This window comes from Kogia breviceps, chromosome 1, assembly GCF_026419965.1.
Source record: "Kogia breviceps isolate mKogBre1 chromosome 1, mKogBre1 haplotype 1, whole genome shotgun sequence".
In the NCBI taxonomy this organism is placed as follows: Eukaryota; Metazoa; Chordata; class Mammalia; order Artiodactyla; family Physeteridae; genus Kogia; species Kogia breviceps.
In genome coordinates this window covers 84,756,165-84,774,732 of record NC_081310.1, presented here as the reverse complement: position 1 = coordinate 84,774,732, position 18,568 = coordinate 84,756,165, and the positions used below count along the sequence as shown (strand labels likewise).

General features: G+C 54.6%; 1 protein-coding gene across 4 annotated transcripts; it reads right to left on the bottom strand.

Moving 5' to 3' along the window:
- Positions 1 to 2,076: 2,076 nt before the first annotated feature.
- NPR1 (natriuretic peptide receptor 1) lies at positions 2,077 to 16,202 on the bottom strand. 4 transcript variants are annotated; one of them, XM_059072166.2, is made up of 22 exons: positions 15,068 to 16,202; positions 14,169 to 14,368; positions 13,619 to 13,732; positions 13,060 to 13,195; positions 12,583 to 12,674; positions 11,741 to 11,876; positions 10,944 to 11,028; positions 9,971 to 10,091; positions 9,260 to 9,334; positions 9,040 to 9,117; positions 8,527 to 8,631; positions 8,196 to 8,267; positions 7,921 to 8,077; positions 7,478 to 7,633; positions 7,098 to 7,266; positions 6,250 to 6,396; positions 6,041 to 6,164; positions 5,819 to 5,887; positions 5,361 to 5,535; positions 5,012 to 5,110; positions 2,894 to 2,985; positions 2,077 to 2,741 (listed from the first exon to the last, which is right to left on the bottom strand). In XM_059072166.2, the coding sequence occupies exons 1-22, from the start codon at positions 15,777 to 15,779 to the stop codon at positions 2,679 to 2,681; spliced, it is 3,177 nt and encodes a 1,058-aa protein (XP_058928149.1). In that variant the 5' UTR covers positions 15,780 to 16,202; the 3' UTR covers positions 2,077 to 2,678. The 4 variants fall into 4 exon arrangements, with proteins under 4 accessions (XP_058928149.1, XP_066892600.1, XP_066892630.1 ...); XM_067036499.1 differs by having other exon boundaries at positions 8,196 to 8,270; positions 15,068 to 16,157; XM_067036529.1 differs by lacking the exon at positions 9,260 to 9,334 and having other exon boundaries at positions 15,068 to 15,935.
- Positions 16,203 to 18,568: the final 2,366 nt, after the last annotated feature.

The following is an 18,568-nucleotide window of genomic DNA, read 5'->3' as shown; positions in this document are numbered from 1 at the left end:
ACAATTGTCTTACTGGGGCTCCTCAGTCAATCAGCTCCCCGCCCCTCCTTCCCCACCTTCCCCACCTCATCTCTTACAGTCTCCCATCCCCAAACCCCAGTCTCTCTAGATATCCCAGCCTCCAGCCTGATCTGACTTTTTTAAAAATTATTATTTTAAAATTTATTTTTGGCTGCATTGGGTCTTCGTTGCCGTGCACGGGCTTTCTCTACTTGCGGCGAGGAGGGGGCTACTCTTTGTTGCGGCACGCGGGCTTCTCACTGCGGTGGCTTCTCTTGTAGCAGAGCACGGGCTCTAGGTGCCCAGGCTTCAGTAGTTGTGGCACGCGGGCTCAGTAGTTGTGGCGCATGGGCTTAGTTGCTCCGTGGCATGTGGGATCTTCCTGAACCAGGGCTAGAACCCCTGTCCCCTGCATTGGCAAGAGGATTCTTAACCACTGTGCCACCAGGGAAGTCCCTGATCTGACTTCTTAGGTCCCACAGTTCTCTAGTATTTCTACTCTCTTCTGGGACTGCCACTACCTGCGAGGAGGAATGGGGGCTTGGGAGTCAACATGGCCACCAGGGCCCACGAGGAAGGTGGATGTGCTGTGGTTACCAAGGCAACCACCCTTCTGTTAGGCCTTCCCAGAGCTATTCACCCCTAGCTGAGGAGGGTGAGGACTTGACTGTGTTAGCTCCTTCTCCCAATAAATCACATCTGACCGAGGCCAAAAAGGGTGGGCAGGGAGCACAGGACATCAAGAAGGGTCATTAGACAAAGGGAGAACAACTTATCCTTTCTTCACCTCCAGACCACCATTTGTGTATCAGGGCACACTGTCCTGAAGGCAGACGTCCAAGCTCTCCATAGCTCACACCGACCTCCAGTCCCACTGGGCGCTGGGCGTGGACTCCAGTAAGAAGCTTGGGGAGGTCGGAGGAGGGGCCTGTCTGCACTTGATGGATGGTACTGAAGAAATGTCTGGCACTTTCTTTCCCCATGGGGGAGGTGAAGCTGCAGCCACCTCTCCCCCGCATTCGCATTCCTGCCTGCCTGCTCAGGAAGGGGGTGGGGTGCATGGCTAGAGCAGGGAAAGGAGGGCCCTTAGCCCAGCTGAGAGTCATGTTGTAAACTATCGCTCACATTTGTCTACATTGGTATGGGGGTGGATGGGTAGGTGGACAATTCCCACATTTCAACTGAGGTAAAAAGGGATCCATATGTTCCCATCTCACCCCTCCTTCTTGGCTCCCAGGCCTCCTGGGGCAGATGCCAGGACTCTCCACTCAGTCCACACTCATTATATTCCTACTGTATGCTGGGCTTTGGGTAATAGAGCAGTTCTCAAAGTGTAGTCCACAGATTCTGTGGGTCCCCAAGATCCTTTCAGGGGATGGATGAGGTCAAAATGATGTTCATGGGAATTCCTTGGCAGTCCATTGGTTAGGACTCGGTGCTTTCACTGCCAGGGGCCCTGGGTTCAATCCCTGGTCAGAGAACTAAGATTCCCTCAAGCCACACACACACACACACACACACACACACACACACACACACGAGATTTTCACACTCCTACTAATTATATTATTTACCTTATTGACTGTGTTGATATTTGCACTGATGGTGCAAAAACAGTGGGGTTAAAACTGCTGGTGTCTTAGCATAAATCAAGACAGTAGCACCAAACTAGTCACTGTGGTCTTCAAAAAAAGCCAGTTTCTCTTAAGACTGTCTTTGATAAAGCCGTAAAAAATGAACATGTGATGGGTTTATTATAGTTATTTTAAATGAGTTAACAAAGACTTGTTTTAATTTCTAATACAGAATATACCGATAGATATGACCCACATAAACAAAAGCTCTTTGGGGCCCTCAGTAGCTTTTAAGGGAGTAAATGGGTCCTGAGACCAACAGCATCAGCACTGCTGGGGTAATTCACAGGCTGTTACACTGGCTCCTCAAAACGGAAGGGGCACTGCAGCCTTTTTCAGATACTGCATTCTGACTTGAGAAACACCTTATTTGAAGCACAGGATGGAGAATATGGCTGTGTTTTCTGGCAACCCGCTCTCCCTCGAGAAAAGACACTGTCACTGGAATAAAGATTTTAATGGTCTCCACTCACAGGAGAAGCAAGACACACAAGCCCACAGCCCTCTGTCCTTCCCTTTCTCCCCTGTGCATTGCATCCTAGGTTGGGTGGTGGGGGACAGGGAGGGGTGTTTGTGGCCCATCTGGGCAAGGCCTAGATGTGTACTCCCCCCAGCCCCTAGATTCACCTATAATCCCTTTTCCTTTTCCTCCTCCCCATAAAAGTCACAGTGTAGCAAGGTTGAGGGAAGAGGGCACAGGGAGGGGCAGGAAGATCCAGGAATCCATATCCCAGCCTGGCCTGGCCTGGGTCAGGGTGGAGAGCGGGTGCGTGTGCCTATGTGTGTGTGTGTGTGTGTGTGTGTGTGTGTCCCTGGGCGTGGCTGTGAGTTTTGGTCCAGTCCTGTGAGCTCCAAGTTCTCCCCCAGTACCAATCCACTTTCAGAGGTAATGTCTGGTGTCTCCACTGGGGTCTGTATATCTGAGCTGTTCAAACTACTTCTTTGGCAATGGTGGGGATACTGCAGGCGAGGCTGAGACCCGGCACCTCTCTGTTACCTCTGGCACAGGGAAGGGAGGTGTGAAAGGCCAGGAGGGGAGCCAGGTCAGCCTCGAGTGCTACTTGCCCGCTCCCCCAGTAGCCAGTAGGTCCGAACTTTGCCTTTGCCCTGGAGGGAAAAAGAGGAATTTGGGGTGGGGAGTGACTCATCCACTTTCCCAAATGTTGGGAGTGGGGTTGGCTGCTTGAGAAGAGGCCTGGGGGAGGGTAAGCCCTTCGGGGACCCTAAGGGGTGGTAAGGGTAGGGACTTCCTTTTCTACCTTCATTTCTACATCCCCTCGAAGCTCCAGCTCGAAACCACCAAACTCCTCCAGGACAGCCTTGGTCTCAGAAGACAAGTGGATCTTCAGGGCTGGGTAGGAGAAGGGAGATGAGAGATGCAAGAGATGGGAGGAGGAGATCAGGGGCTGTGGGGCTAGAAAGATGCTCTCCCTCCTTCCTTCGGCCCAGAAAGCCTCCTAATTCAAAGTCCCACCCCCTCCATGTAGTGTCTGACTACACGGGCCTCTCCCTAAGAACTCTAGAACTGTGTTGTCCACCATGAAAGCCACTAGTCACATGTGGCTATTTAAACTGTAATTGAAATATAGTGAAAAATGCAATGCCTCAGAGGCTACCATATTGGACAGCACAGCTTATAGAACATTTCCATTACTGCAGAAAGTTCTATCGGACAGCACTCCAGAGCATCACCAGGCTCTAGACGGACGGTACAGTGTAGTGGTCAGGAGCTCAGACATTGGAGCCTGCTCTGTCTAGTACGAATCCCAGCTTGGACACTTGCTTGGGGAAGTAGTATAAACTATCTGTGCCTCAGTTTCCTACTCTACAAAATGCTGAGAGCAACAGGACCCATCTCAAAGCCTTCTAGTGAGGATTAAGTTTAACATTATTCATTACCTATTTTAAAAGAGTCTGGCACTTAGGAGGCACTATACGAGTGTTTGCTATCATCGTTTCTTAACTCAACACCCTCATTTCAGGGCTGAGGGAGCCCAGGCCTCGGGGAGGAGACCTGCCCAAATCTGCTGAAGTCTGCCCAGACTCCTGACTCCTGACTGCTGTTCGCCACAGCCCTTCTTTGACCTCCCTCTGAACTCACCCCTACCACTCCTGGGGTCCGCATCGCAGAGGCCCTTTTCTGCTGTTATATGATTTCTGAGAATGTGCTCCTTGAAGACTGAACCTCAGTGAGAAGCTTTCTCCCACCTCGACGACCTCAACACAGTGCCCAGGGAATATCTGCTGAACCAGACCCCCTCTGGGCTCCCAAGTAGCCCTTTGCCCACCACGAGGCTTAGCTGGGGTCCGCATGGACTCCCTAGCAAACTTTGGTCTGGGTCGTCTTAGTATTCCAGGGACTGGTACTCAGTAGTTGCTCAATATTTACCAAATTGAACTGTGTTGACTACAACAGGAGGCAGAAGATCAACAGGAAGCAAGCTCAAGGGAAGAGGTGGGAGCAAGCATTTACCAGGTACCTACTGTGTTCCAGGGGTTGGGCTATGTTTTTTAGAACACTGAGACAGGCATCACTTTAAAGATAAATAGGGACTTCCCCGGTGGCGCAGTGGTTAAGAATCTGCCCGCCAATGCAGGGGACACGGGTTTGAGCCCTGGTCTGGGAAGATCCCACATGCCGCAGAGCAACAAAGCCTGTGCGCCACAACTACTGAGCCTGCGCTCTAGAGGCTGCGAACCACAACTACTTAAGCCCGTGAGCCACAACTACTGAAGCCCGCGTGCCTAGAGCCCGTGCTCTGCAACAAGTGAAACCACCAGGATGAGAAGCCCGCACACTGCAATGAATACTAGCCTCTACTTGCCACAACTAGACAAAACCCACATGCAGCAACGAAGACCCAAGGCAGCCATAAATTAATTAATTAAAAACAAAAAGATAAACAGCTAAGGCTCAGAAAAGCTGAATGACAATTATGTGCTAGTCGTGTTATGTGACTTTCTCACATAACTCTTCCGAGGTAGATATTTAATTCTCATTTTCCAGGTGAGGAAAACAGAGGCTCAGGGAGGTGTAGCAAACTGACACAGCTGAGTCAGTTGTAGAGCTGAGATTCACACCCAAGTGGGCTGCTCTGGAGCCCTCTTTACCACACCCAAGAGGGCCCTAAAGGTTGTTTCCAGCTGGGAACTGCTGGACATTGGCCTGGAAAGACTTTTCAATCATTTGCCAAGAGGGCACAGCTGGGACCTGAGTCTCTGATTAGATTCAAGGTGATGTGGCCAGGTTGAACCCTTATGAAAAGGGAGCCTGGGAGGAGAGAGAACAGGGATTGGATAGGCACCCGCTGCCAGGAGAGCCTTCCTCAGCCACAGCCACCCTGCCCTCCCTGTCCCGCCTCGGGGACCCAGCATACCTTCCCCGTTAGACTCCATTCTTGAGGCCGTGTTGACTGTGTCCCCAAAGAGACAGTAACGGGGCATCTTCAGCCCTACCACACCTGCACACACGGGTCCTGGAGGGAGCGGAAGCCCATCAGTGAGGGAAGCCCATCAGTTTAGGGAAGTAGGTGGGAGGAACAGAGGGTGGCCATAGGACGGGGCTAGGGCGCTCCAGGAGAGGCAGCAGGTGGGACCTGCGGTCGGTGGGAGCCCAGAGGTGTGGGTGTACGCGCGCGAGGGGAGCGGTGGCAACGCGGCCGGCTTGTCTCTCATCTGCAGCACCAGCCTCTGGGAGCCCCCTCCCCGCCCCTCCGGCGGCCTCACCTGTGTGGATGCCGATGCGCAAGCGCAGCTGCTCCTGGGGCCGGTGGCGGATGCGGAAGGAGCGCACCGCATCCAGCAGCGCCAGGGCCATGCGGGCCACCTCGCGGGCGTGCAGCCTCCCGTTCCGCACTGGGAGCCCGGACACCACCATGTAGGCGTCACCAATGGTCTCCACCTGTGAGGGCCGCGAGAGGGTGCTGGACCTGAGGACTGGAACTTTCTCCTCCCGGTGGGGCCCCCACACTGTGGGCACCACCTTCCTGTCCCCACCCCCCATCTACCAGCCACTGTGTTCGCTCATCCCCCATCCCCTGCACGGTTTTTCTGCCTGTTCCTGGGTCTCCCTGTGACACCTCCCTGTGACACTGTCTTTGTCCATGTCTCTTGGTCTTCCCGCTTAAGACTATGTCATTCTGCCCTCCACATCCATCTGTCTGTCCCCTCCCATCTTTACTCACCTTGTAGACATCAAAGTTGTCTATGACAGCATCAAAGCAGGTGTACAGGTCGTTGAGCAGGGTCACCACCTGGAAGAAAAGAGAAGCCAAAAGGGGTGGGGAGTAAGGGGCCCCACCTGGGCTCAGGTGGGAAAAGCAGAGCCAGAAGGCAGGCCTATGGAATGGAGGTGCCAAGCCAAGCACACCTGGCTGCTCTGACACCTGGGGCTGTGCCTGACTTACCTGCATGGGCGTGCTCTCTGCCGACAGGGCTGTGAAACCCACAATGTCACTGAAGTAGATGGTGACGCTGTCAAAGGCTTCGGCCTGGACCGTCTCCCCGCGCTTCAGCTGCTCAGCCACTGAGCTGAGGGGTCAGGGACAGGTGCAGGATCAGAAGGTGAGGTGGGGCTGGGACAGGGGTGGTGGGAGCACCAAGCACAGGCACTCACTGAGGCAGAATCTGGTAGAGCAGGGCCTCCGCCTTGCGCTTCTCCTCCAGGTAGGCCTGGGTCCGCTCCTCCACCAGCTCTTCCAGGTTGTTGGCGTACTGTTCCATGCGCGACAGCAGGTTATCCAGGATGTTGCTGCTGTTCTCTCTGGGGACAGGGGCGGCAGAAGAGGTGGTGGTGAGAGAGGAGCAGCACGCCCTACCCTGAAGCGCCTCCCCCAGGCTCTCACCCTACCCAGGCTTAATGTCAGCCCACTGCAGTGGGGTCCCTGGCGAGAGTCAGGGTTGGGGGGCACAGCAGGATTGGGGTGGCAGGGGAAAAGGGTCGGAGGAAAGTCCAATTCATCCCTGAGACCCCAGGGTCAAGTATCAAGCTTCAGACGTATTGGCTATTTTGAACATCTTTGTTGAACACAAGTGGCTTAGAAGGAGGTAGAAGAGGCAGAAAGGGACAGGGACCAGTTGAGAACAGAGTGAGGGCACACAGGCTGGCAGAGGGGTGTGCTTGGAGGAACCGGCCCCCAGGGGATCAAAGGGCCGGGTGGGAGCTCCCATGGAGGGCAGAGAGGTGTAGTGAGGAGGTGGGAGGCCATTTACTCTGCGGCCACTGAAGGCTGATGGAGCAGGGGCCGGTGGAGGAGCAGGATATGAGAGGTAGGGGACTGTGGGACCAGCTGGGTCCTACAGTATTCACAGAGGGGGCTGCGAGGCTGTGGAGGGCTGGAGCAGGCTGTGTACGGGGGGCTGTGCGTGGGCTCTGCCACCAGAGGGATAAGACTTAAGTGTGAGGCACGCGGTCGCTGCAGGGGGTAGAGTAGGCTGGGAGGATCCAGGACTAATGCCAGCGACCTGTTAAATTTGCGCAGCATCAAGCGGATCTGTTGGAAGGGTGGCCGGTCCTGTGGGTCCTCGGCCCAGCAGCGCTGCATCAGCTGCCCCAGTTCCTCCAGGTGACTCTGCAGGGCCAGGGAGGGCCGGAAGGGGGGCTGTTCGCCCCGAGTCACACGCTCGATGATCTCTGGGTGGTGGGGGAAGCGAGGCCGAGGGGTAGGTTCAGCCCGGGGCCTGTTGAGAAACGGGGTGGGGAGCCCTGCAGGGAACTGGGCTAGTCATGCTCAGGGTCACTGGCAGCAGTGGAGCAAATGGTGGTGGCATTTCCAGGGTTCCCTCTCTCTGGAGCTGGGGTTAGTTGAGTGCGGCAGCATTAAGGGAAAACATGGTCCTCTCACCTTTGGGACTGAGGTCCAAACCTTCCACATGGAAGACACCACTCCTCAGGGCAATCTCCTGAAGGATGATCCCAAAGCTGTACACGTCACCAGCCTGGGAGCCCCGGGCAGGGGGTGAGGCCATTCGCAGGAGCTCAGGGGCTGTCCACAACTTTTCTGCAGGTCAGAGGTCAGGAATCACAGGGTGAAGGGCCCCAAAGCTAAGGGATGAGGGGAAACAAGGTCCCAGAGGATGTGACTGGGACTGATCTGGAGACATCACAGGGGGTGCTAGGGCTAGAAGGGGCCTTGAGACCATTCTGTCTGACTCCGCTTTCTACTGATGATGAATTGAGCAGGGAGTCAGGAAAGGTGGGCCCAAGCCCATCACAGGCCAGACATCATCCTCCCCACTGGGCTTTGCTGGGGGTGGTGTTAGGGGTCAGAGTCAGGTCGGGGCTCACTGGCATAGAGGGTGTGTCCTTGCTCAGGCTCCGGGTCCCTGAAGCTCTCCAGCCCGTAGTCAGTGATCTTGAGCACGAAGCGCCCGTCCACCACGCAGTTGGATGACTTGAGGTTCCCATGGGAGCAAATGGCCCCATTGTGCAGGAACAGCATACCCTGGGAAATTTGGGGAGGCAGGGGTCTTGGGCATGAGTGAGACCTCCAACCAACCACAGCCAGGGGAGAAGACTGCCTGGCCCCTCCCCCCACATCCAGTGGGCCCTTTTGGGCCTACCTTGACGATGTCATGGGTGAGCGAGTACCGGAACATCCAGTCCAGGGTGATGCTCTCATTCTCCAGGATGTCCTGCTGGGCAGTGAGAGTCAGCCCTATACCCTGCACATGCCCCCAGGAGGAGGAGTGCAGGGGTTCCACTGACATAAACTGGCAGAAAGGGACAAAGCTTTGGATCTACTCTAGTGCCACCACCCTCCCCCCACTCCCATTTTACAGATGGGGAAAATAAAGGTCAGAAAGAAGGAGAGGCTTGCCCAGGGCCTTATGTTGAGTCAGGGGCAGACCCAGGGCTAGACCTAGTTGTCCTGACACTCCCTTGTCGCCTCACCTGCAAGCTCCCACGGGGACAGTACTCTGTGAGGATGCAGATGTTGGGGGGGTCAGTGCAGGCCCCCACAAACCTGGTCAGGTGTTCGTTCTGCACATCCCGCATCTGCAGGTGAGAGCCAGCATCAAAGCCTGACAGAGACCTCACTCCTTGCCAGGTTGCCCCCACCCTTGGGGACCCCTCACTCTCCTTAAGTCCCTATGCATTCTCTGCAGACATTCTACGATCTTCCCTGATGATTCCCACACCTGTTCTAAAGAACCCTTCCCCAGAACCTGCTCCCTACTCCCTCTGCTTCCTAAGCCCATCCAATGGAGCCCCTACAAAATCTCCAGCCCTTCTCCCATCTATGATTCACCTACTCCTACCCACAACACGCAGGGGCCCATCATAGGGCTACAGTGCTCATCCCTTCGTAGGATACCCTGCAGTCCCTCCATACCCACTCTGTTGGCCAACTTCCCCTGTGTCCCTAGATTCTTCCCCAGGCCATTGCCTCCCTCCCCACATTACATGCTTCAGCTCAAACAGGACTTCCCGCGTCAGCTCAATGCGTTTACGGTTCACACGTTTCACAGCCACGAGGTTACCCTGAGTGAGGAATGGAGATTGTCACTGTAAGGAGATGGCCCAGCCCTGACAGCCCATCCCTGTGCTAAGACCGTCTCCAGTCCTCCATCACGGGAAAGCCCTGCCCCAGTCCTGAGGACCAGCGGTCTTTCCCCAGACCCACCTTATAATACGCTGTCTTGGCAAAGATTTGGAACTGGCCCTCTGTGGTCAGCAGGGAGCCGTAATTGGAGCCTCTCTGAAGGGACGGAGTGCAGGAGGGGTGGTCAGCCCATGGACCCGGCTCTCCATCCTGGTTGCTTGAGCTCTGGTCTTCACTACCCTGCCTTATCTTTGTGTCGCCCTGCCTCTCATTCCACATCATAAAATCCTTTCCTCAATTATTTACTTTTTAAAAATGTATTTTCAGGGGTGTCGGGGGTGCGATGAACTGGGAGATTGGGATTGACATATATACACCAATATGTATAAAATAGATAACTAATAAGAACATGCTGTATAGCACAGGGAACTCTACTACTTCACTGTACAGTAGAAACTAACACAACATTGTAAAACAACTATACCCCAATTAAAAAAAAAAGTATGCAGAAACTTTCAGATGACTATACAAAAAAACCAAACAAATAATAAAATAAAATAAAATGTATTTTCACATATGCTATCTCTAACTTTTTTAACAGCCCTGTGAGGAAGCTCTGTAGATGTAATCATTACCTGCGGTAGTCTCAGAGAGGGAATGTGACTTGCCCAAGGTCATACAGCAAGTGAAGGTAGAGCTGGGACTAGAAGCCTGCTCTCTACCCTACCCATCAGGCACTACCCACATGCCCATTCCCAACTCTGCCCCTTCCCCCAGTACTGGAGTTCTTACCCCGCTCAGGGTCAGCCGGCTGCCTGCACTCCGGAGGTGCCTCTCTAGGCTACTGGGCTGCAGGTCCTCCCAACGCACCCGCCACAGCTCTGAGGCCAGTTCCTTCTCCAGCTGCATCTTTCTGGGGCATGAAATGTGCACCTAAGTCCATATCTGAGCCCCTGACCCAGGGTTGGGGGGTGCTCAGCAGCCTCTCCTCAGAGCGCTGGGACCATGGCAGTTGCTAAGAGATGGGTGGGGCAATTAACATCCTCTTGGCTGAGAGTCAGGGGGCTTGGGTGAAATTCTGCCTCACTGGGGACCTTGGGGTAGTCACTCCACTTCTATGAGTCTCAGGTTCATGTCTAAATGTCCTCATTTGGAAATTGGGGACCTCGACATTTATTTCAAAGCATTGTTATAAGAATGAAAAGAAAAACTGTGTGTGGAAGTGCCTGGCACACAGTATATGCTTGACCAGCATTGATTTCCTTCTCTCCCTCCTTGCTTCCCTCTGTCTTTAACTTTTCTGCATTTTCCTGTCAGCCTCCCACTGGAAGGCAGGAGTGGGGCTTCCTTCTCTCTCTCCTCCACTCTGGGTTCAGCACTTGGTACACAGCAGAGCCTTCATCCCTGCTCAACTAATATAGGCCCAACCCCACAGGTGTTGCACCACTGCTTCCCATCTGGTCTGTACAAGCAGGAAGGGAGGATAAAGGAGCCTCAGGCCGGAATCCACAGCCTATGATGCCCCCAACAGATCTGCTCCTTCTTGGATCTCCCAGATCCTCCCTGGCCACTCCACCTCTGTCCCCTCCTCCTTCTCTCTTCCAGGTATCCTGAGGCTTTTTAGTCTCTATTCTCCCCCATCTCCCTGGGCCTTCCTGTGCTGTCCCTTTACCTCTCCCTCTTTCCTCTGGTTCCCTGCCACCTCCTCTGCTATTGGTTCTTTAGGTCTCCCAGCCTCAATTACCACCCTCATTCCAAGGCTTACCTGTATATGAAGAAGGAGACGATCAGAATGCTGAGCAGTGAGAGGCTGCCCACCAAAGCCAGCACCTCCAGAGTGGACAAGTGGTCTGTAGGGGAGAGTCCCAGTTGCAGCAAGAGAGATTTGGGTTAGACATTGGACAGCAGGAGGAAGAACCTTTATATTTTTTTATTTTTAAATTATTTTGGCTGCACCGCACAGGCATGTGGGATCTTAGTTCCCTGACCAGGGATCGAACCTAGGCCCCCTGAAGTGGAAGCGTGGAGTCCAAACCACTGGACCACCAGGGAATTCCCTGCAGAACCTTTTAATATTCAATCAGGGACTTCCCTGGTGGCGCAGTGGTTAAGAATCCTCCTGCCAATGCGGGGGACACGGGTTTGATCCCTGGTCCAGGAAGATCCCACATGCCGTGGAGCAATTAAGCCCGTGGGCCACAACTACTGAGCCTGCGCCCTGGAGCCCGTGCTCCGCAACAAGAGAAGCCACCGCAATGAGAAGCCCCGGCAACAACAAAGAGTAGCCCTCACTCACCACAACTAGACAAAGCCCGTGCACAGCAACAAAGACCCAACACAGCCAATAAATAAATAAATAAAAGTAATATAATAATGAAATAAAATAAGAAGTTTAAAAAAATATTCAATCAGTGAACTGGGATGATGGATGAAGGGAAGAAAAAGGCAGGAGGAGTCTCTTCAGGAACCCCTCAGTGTGGGAGAGAAGCACGTATTTGACTCCCTGAGCAGGAAGGATGCAGCATCTCCATAATGGAGGCTTGGAAGGCAAGAGGCAGTCACCTTGGTTGCAGGCTGGGTCCTCATTGTCAAAACCGCATTTGGGGACATCAGGAGGTGGATACCCCAGAGGCCAGTTCAGTTTGCACCCTGACACGGTCACCAGCTCTTGGGAGGTTCCATTGAAGTTCAGAACAACCTATGGAAGGGCAGGAGCGGTCGGTGGGCAAGGGCCCTTGGTGAGGCCTCCCATCCAAGGGAGAAATCCTGCCCCCCACCTACCCCATCTCTGCTGCCAGGGACTGTGTCTGTACTGTCAACTATTCAACGAGTCCCTGCCGTGATTGGATACAGAGAGCCTCATATCCATGCCCCATGTTATCAGAATGGACAAACTTGAAAATGACTTAAGGGCTTTATAAAGAAAACTCTGTATAGAATCACAGCCCTGCACTCAGGGAGTTTATAATCTTGGATTGAAGCACACAGGAAATAGGAAAATGCAGTGTTCTCAGTCCACATTCCCAGGCCTAATCCAGGTACCCCTCCTCCAGAAAGCCTTCCCTGGATGATCTGCTCCTTGGTGCCTGTGGTCTCAATCCCTTCCTGTTCCTGTTGCACTTATAGAGCAATATGATGTGCATTCACCTTGGCCCTGAGTCAGTCTGTCTCTGCTGGGAGGGGATCCTGCCTACCTTTGGAGACATGGAGTTTCCTGAGGGCAGCACTGTGCTCCCTCCTCAGACATGGGGTTCCCCAGGGATAACACCTTTGAGTCCCTATCATTCTGGTTGCTCCTCCAGATTGGCTGGATCTCTGTTATCCAGGGCTCTCTCTTATCCAGGGTGGTGGGAGGGTGAAATGTCATTCCCAGTTGGCACTGTCTTCTGGGGACACAGCCTTACCCTGAAGGCGCCAGTGTCAGGATCCATATCCCAGAGGGAGAAGTCGGTCTCCCGGTCCCCATTGCTGTCCATTTTCAGGTATCCTGTCACACCTGGGGGTATGGAGGAAGATGGCTGTGTTTTGACAGGGTGGAAGTTCATGGGTTCCACACCTCATCTCTGTCTGTTGATCTTTTGATCTTCTCTGTCTTGCCTTCCAAATATATATATATATATATATATATATATATATATATATATATATATGTATATAATAAAAGAGACAGACATTTCAGCAGCAGGAATGGTTGGGGTTGGGCACTTAGGAAGACTTCTTGATGGCACTAGGGACACGGGGAAAAGAGCCTAAAGAAGAAGAGAGGTAGAAGAGACTGGTGTGGGCAAGTGACTACCTGCACTGCAGGGCTAGGGGCTTCTCACTGCTTCCTGCCTGGGGTACCCCAAGGTAGCCCATTCCTGCCACCTCCAGTGCCTGACCTTGGAAGCTTCGGTTCCACATCCGCTGAGTGATGCCCTCCCCATCAGTGACAGTTCCCCCATGTGCTAGAGTCTCCGACACTGCCTGGACATAGAGCAGGAGCCCGTCGTGGAAGGACGCTGGGATGGTGTTCACCTGCAGGGGCAGGCAGAGCTGGGCTGGGGTGGGATGTATGAAGGGCACAGAGTGGGTCGCTGCGGGGTGGGGAATGGGAGGCGCTGGGAGCTTGGAAGAGGATGGGAGAAAACACGCTCACAGCACAGAGAGATTATATTACTTGTAAGACGCCTCCGCGTATATCACTGCTTCTGAATCCTGCTAGGCAGATAGGGCAGGACGAAGCATCCTCATTTTACTGATAAGGATTTGAGTTTCAGAGGTTGAACAACTTGTCAATGCCCCCCTCCATCATCAGGAGAGATACGGGACCAGTGGGAAGGGAAAGAAGGGGAGACCTGGGAATATGGGGATGGCTGAGAGAGCAGGGGGGCAACTGGCAGAGGGCTGTGAACTGGGGGCTGGAGGTCCACGCTGCAGGGTCCCAGGAACCCCTCCTACCAGGCCATCCTCCACGGTGAAGTTGAACTGCTCAAGGGCCAAGTGTTTTAGCTTCTGTAGGAATTCCAAGTACTCAGGATTATCCGGCTCTTTATATGTAATGATTTTGGCAGCCTGAGGAAGGGGTCAGTGGAGAGGGGAGAGCTGGGTGCTGACTCCAGTCCTCCCAGTACCCTGGCTGCCCACCTCCCAGAGCTGCATCTCTACTTGCTCAAGGTCAAATTGGACCCTATGTCCTGCGTGAGGTGCTGCCTGCTTCAAAGCAGGGGATGAACTGGGATGGCTTTTCCAAGTCCAGATAGTCTGTGAGATGTGAACATTATCCCACCTCAAGGGCATTCTCTCATCTTTTTAGCCTCCTGGTTCTGAAGTCCCCTGGCCCTCTATATACCCCTTGCCCCAGCCCCCTTGCCCTTTGTCACCTAACTCCCTATGAGCATCAAGAACCTCTTTTCTGGAATCCTTTCAGACACTGAGGGACCCAGGACCCAGAAACAATGTGCCACCAGCCCAGAGCCCCACAGCCTGGGCTTCCAATCTGAACACTCACCTGAAACGCCTGGTGGGCACTGACATCCTGCCCGTCCCCTCTCTCCCAGGGCCTGTGGGGAGCAAGGCCGTGTGCTCCTTGCAGGCTTTGCCCAAAGAGGTCCAGGTGGAAGAAAACATAGTCCTCCCCACTCAGGCCAGCTTCCAGGGCCAGAAGCATCAGGGTTCTGAAGGTATCTGGGGAGCTGCAGATGTAGACAACTGGGGAGGAAGGGGGGTCAGAGAGAGAGAGAAAAGCCTAAGTGTCAGGGAGTGGAGGGGGAACTGAAGCCGGGGCACCCAGGGGAGGAAATTCAGAGGCCCTAAGGTAGTTAAGGGGGAACTCCTGGGTCAGTCTGGGCTGTGGCCTGAGGAAGATGAAGGGAGGGAGGAGGCGATGGGAGGGGGAGGAGGAAGGAGCCCAGATAGGGAGAGAGGGAATAGTGGAGCCAAAGGTGGGCAAGTTGAGGTCAGGAGGTGGGGAGAGCAGAGAAGGGCCAGCTGGAGAGGGGACTGGAAGAGGAGAGGGCGTGTGGGAGCACCACGAGGAGAAGCTGGAGGAGGGGAGAAGCCTGTTGGGAAGAGAAGGAAAATGGGGGAGAGACGAGGGATAGGAACTAAGCTGCGGCCCTACTAAGTGTCATGGTGGCTGGAGGCATTTTCTCCCTCCGGTTAACTCCGGAGGAACCGGTGGGAAGGAGGTGGGGGAGTGCGGAGGTGAGAAGAGAGGAGAGCCTAGGAACTGGAAGCGGGGGGTGGTGGGGGCGGGGGGCATGGAGAAAGAGAGGTAAATAGAAACTCAAAGGTGGAAAGGGCGGAGGAGGCTGAGACAGGAATGAGGAGCCGCGGGGAGGAGAAGAGAGAGGATGTCCCGGGAAGGCCCGGAGGCAAAGCGGCCGGATGGGTGTGCCCGTGTCTCACCTCGGCCTTTGCGTCGCACGGTGCGCAGCAGCATGGTGTAGTGGTCGCGGTCGCCCTCGGCGAACTCCAGGTGGTCCACCGTGATGTTGAGGCGGTCGCGGACCTGCATGTACAGCCCCTCCACCACGAAGAAGCAGGGCTGGTCGTCGCGGGGCTGGTAGGCGTACAGCACTAGCGCCTGGCGCTCCCAGCCCAGCCGTCGGTGCAGAGCCGCCACGAAGTCGCCCAGCTTGGCATGGCTGGGCCCGGCGCGGGTGGTCAGCGCGTACTCGTCCTTGGCCCCGAACCCCACCGCCGGGGCGCCGGCGGTCAGCAGCGGCACCCGCCAGTGCGCAGTGAAGCGGCCCACGGGGGCGGCGGCGTACACGCAGCCGGGGCCCAGGAACACCGCGGGGTTGTGCTCCCACTTGAGGTCCACGGCGGCCAGGGGTGCGGCGGTGTCGGAGCAGACGCCCAGAGCGCTCTCGCTGCTGCCCAGCACCGTGCGGACTGTCCAGCCCGGCAGCAAGTCCGGCCGCGCCTTCACCCGGGCCAGGGCCAGCTCCACCGCCGGTCCCACGCGCGCCCACGACCACGGGTACGAGGTGTTGGCCAGAGGCAGCAGCACAGCCACCGTCAGGTCGCCCGCGCGGCCGCCCGGGAGCAGAAGCAGCGGCGGCAGGAGCAGGAGGAGGCGCAGGCGGGCGCCGGAGGGGCGGCCGGGCCGCGGCATGGGCTTAGCGGGCGCCGGGGCGGACAAGCGCTCCCACCATGGCCTCTGGTGCCCGCTCCGGCTCCGCGGCCCGCCCTGGGCGCCAGGAGCGCCCCTGTGGCGGGGAGGGCGAGCGGGGCGGGGCGCTCACCCCGGAGCACGCTGCCCCCGCTAGCTGTGACAGTGTGAGCCAGGAGCGCCAGGGGCGCGCGACCGAGGGCTGCGCCCAGGGCGCTGCAGAGCAGGTGGGTGCGAGGAGAGCGCGGGGGCCGAGAGGACGCGAGTGTGAGCGAGAGCGTGCGTGCGTGTGTGTGTGTGTTAGGAGAGAGAAAACGAGAGCGCGAGCGAGCGCTCCGTGGAGAAGGTGGGAGAGGGCGCCAGGGAGGGAAAGGGGAGTGTGAATGTTTGTATGTGTGCGTGAGCGCCTGGCCCAGGGAGCGCGCCAGAAGGGGCGTCCGGCCGGCCCAAGTCTCCGGCAGTTCGGGGGGGACTGGGGAGGACCCAAGCCAAGCTCCGAGCCCTCCCTCCCGGCCGCTTCCCCTCCCAGAGTCCGTGACCGTAGAACCAATCCTGGTTCTTTAACTCCTTCCTCCCCGCCCCGAAGTCGCGGGCTCTTCCGAGTGCCTCAGCCCGCGCACTTTCCTTTAGACCCTCTTCGCGCTTCTCGGTGGCCAAACTTCTTCCTCTTCCGAGAAGCGGTGCCGGTAGAAGGGGCTCCGTTGCGGGGTCGGGAGGAACTGAATAGAGAAGTGTGTGGGAGCAACAGGGGTCCTCTTGCGCCCCACCTTTCCCTCCCCTCCTACCTGGTTCCGTCTGGGGAAGAGAGAAAGAGGTGCTGGTTTGGGATCTTGGCAGGAAAAAGTGTGAGTGTTTGGATGTGTGTCGGGGTGGTGCGGGAGGGTGACGGTTTCTGGAAAAGACGTTGAAGTAGGTGAATCCAGGGTCCCCGTAACCAGTCCATCTAGGATCTCACGCCCCCCACCCCCGCTCCGGTTTCCAGATTGAGCGGATTAGCGGAGAAAAAGGACCAGGTAGAAGGGCGGAGTTAACTCTTTAGTTCCCCAATGGCTGTAGGAACGGGGAGGGAGACCTTGCGGGTGGCTGGAGGAGCGAACAGGTGTGATCTCAGGGTCACTGCCGGCGTGTGAGTGTGTGTTTGTCTTCAGGAGGATTATTAAAATGGGATTTGTCGGGGTGGTGGGAGACAGTGTTGGAAATGACAAGCGGAGGGGTAAATTGGAGAGTATTTTGCGGCCCTTGACGGCCGGGCTGGGGGCCGGAGAGCTGTGGAATCAGTCTGCCCTCTAATGGCCAGCAGAAGTCGTTGACCGTATTGCGCTGCCGAGCTCTGCAAAGCCTGTACCTAGGCAAGACCAAAGATCAGGAAACTTCTTCCGTATTGAAGCTTTCCCGAGGACCTAGTACGTGTTAAGCACCGGCTGAAGGCATAAAGATGAAGGCTATGTGTGTGTGTGTGTGTGTGTGTATCATATGTATCATACATATATGGTCCATACCTTTGAGGAGTTCTATTTGGGACAAATAGCCATAATGTAATATAGTTAAATACTACAACAGAGAGATAGGTAAATTGCTAAGAGGGTCAGATAAGGGCTATTTTGCTTGCATTAGGGCCAGGAAAATCTCCAACGAGAAATAATTCAACAAGGGTAGGAGGATGAGAAAGGTATTCTGTGCAGAGACGGCAGAATACTGAAGTCTGTTTCCTACATATTTAGGAGAATTTTGAATATTCTTATGGTCTAGAGCAAACAGTAGCCCATGGACCAACTTCAGAAGGCAGGCATGTTTTGTCTGGCATGTATTCTCTCTCTCAAATATATATATATGTTATATATTATATATATATATAATTTAATTGCCCACATTTTAAAATCAGCAGATGGCACATGAATATTTGGAATTCTGACTTGTCTTGAAACATTGGAGAGCTGGTAATCTAGGTCCTGCATCTCTCCATGAACAATAATCTGGAGCCAAGTATCCATTACTTCTTTGAGATGAGTCTAGCTCATCACGGTTCCTATTCACCCTGTTCACTCATTTGCATTACTGGCTGCATTAGCAGTGCATGTTTTCAACCCTGATCTAGGATGTAAAGTTTATGCATGTAAGAATGACTGAGGAGGAGAGGCAAGAAAAGGCAGCAGAGGGCAGATCACGCAAGCTTTTGTGGGACAGGCATAACGAGGGCTCCAGAGGCTACAGAGGTAGATAGGAGATAGGAAAAAAATTTTTTAAAGTTTTATTGAGGTATGATTGATATACCATAAGCTGTACATATTTAATGTATACAATTTGATGAGTTTGGACATATGCATATGCCCGTGAAACACAACACCAAGGTAATAAACATTTCCATCACCTCCAAACATTTCCGTGTGTGTGTGTGTGTGTGTGTGTGTGTGTGTGTGTGTGTGTTAAGAACACCTAACATGAGATCTACCCTCTTAACAAATTTTTAAATGTATAATATGGTCTTGTTCACTATAGGGAGATGCTTTTTATTTTTTTGGTACGCGGGCCTCTCACTGTTGTGGCCTCTCCCGTTGCGGGGCACAGGCTCCGGACGCACAGGCTCAGCGGCCATGGCTCACAGGCCCAGCCGCTCCACAGCATATGGGATCTTCCCGGACCGGGGCACGAACCCGCGTCCCCTGCATCGGCAGGCGGATTCTCAACCACTGCGCCACCAGGGAAGCCCGGGAGATGCTTTTTAAGTAGAATCAACTGGAATTCAGGAAGAGCATACAAATAACTGAAGTCTAGGTGACATTGACTCATTAGTT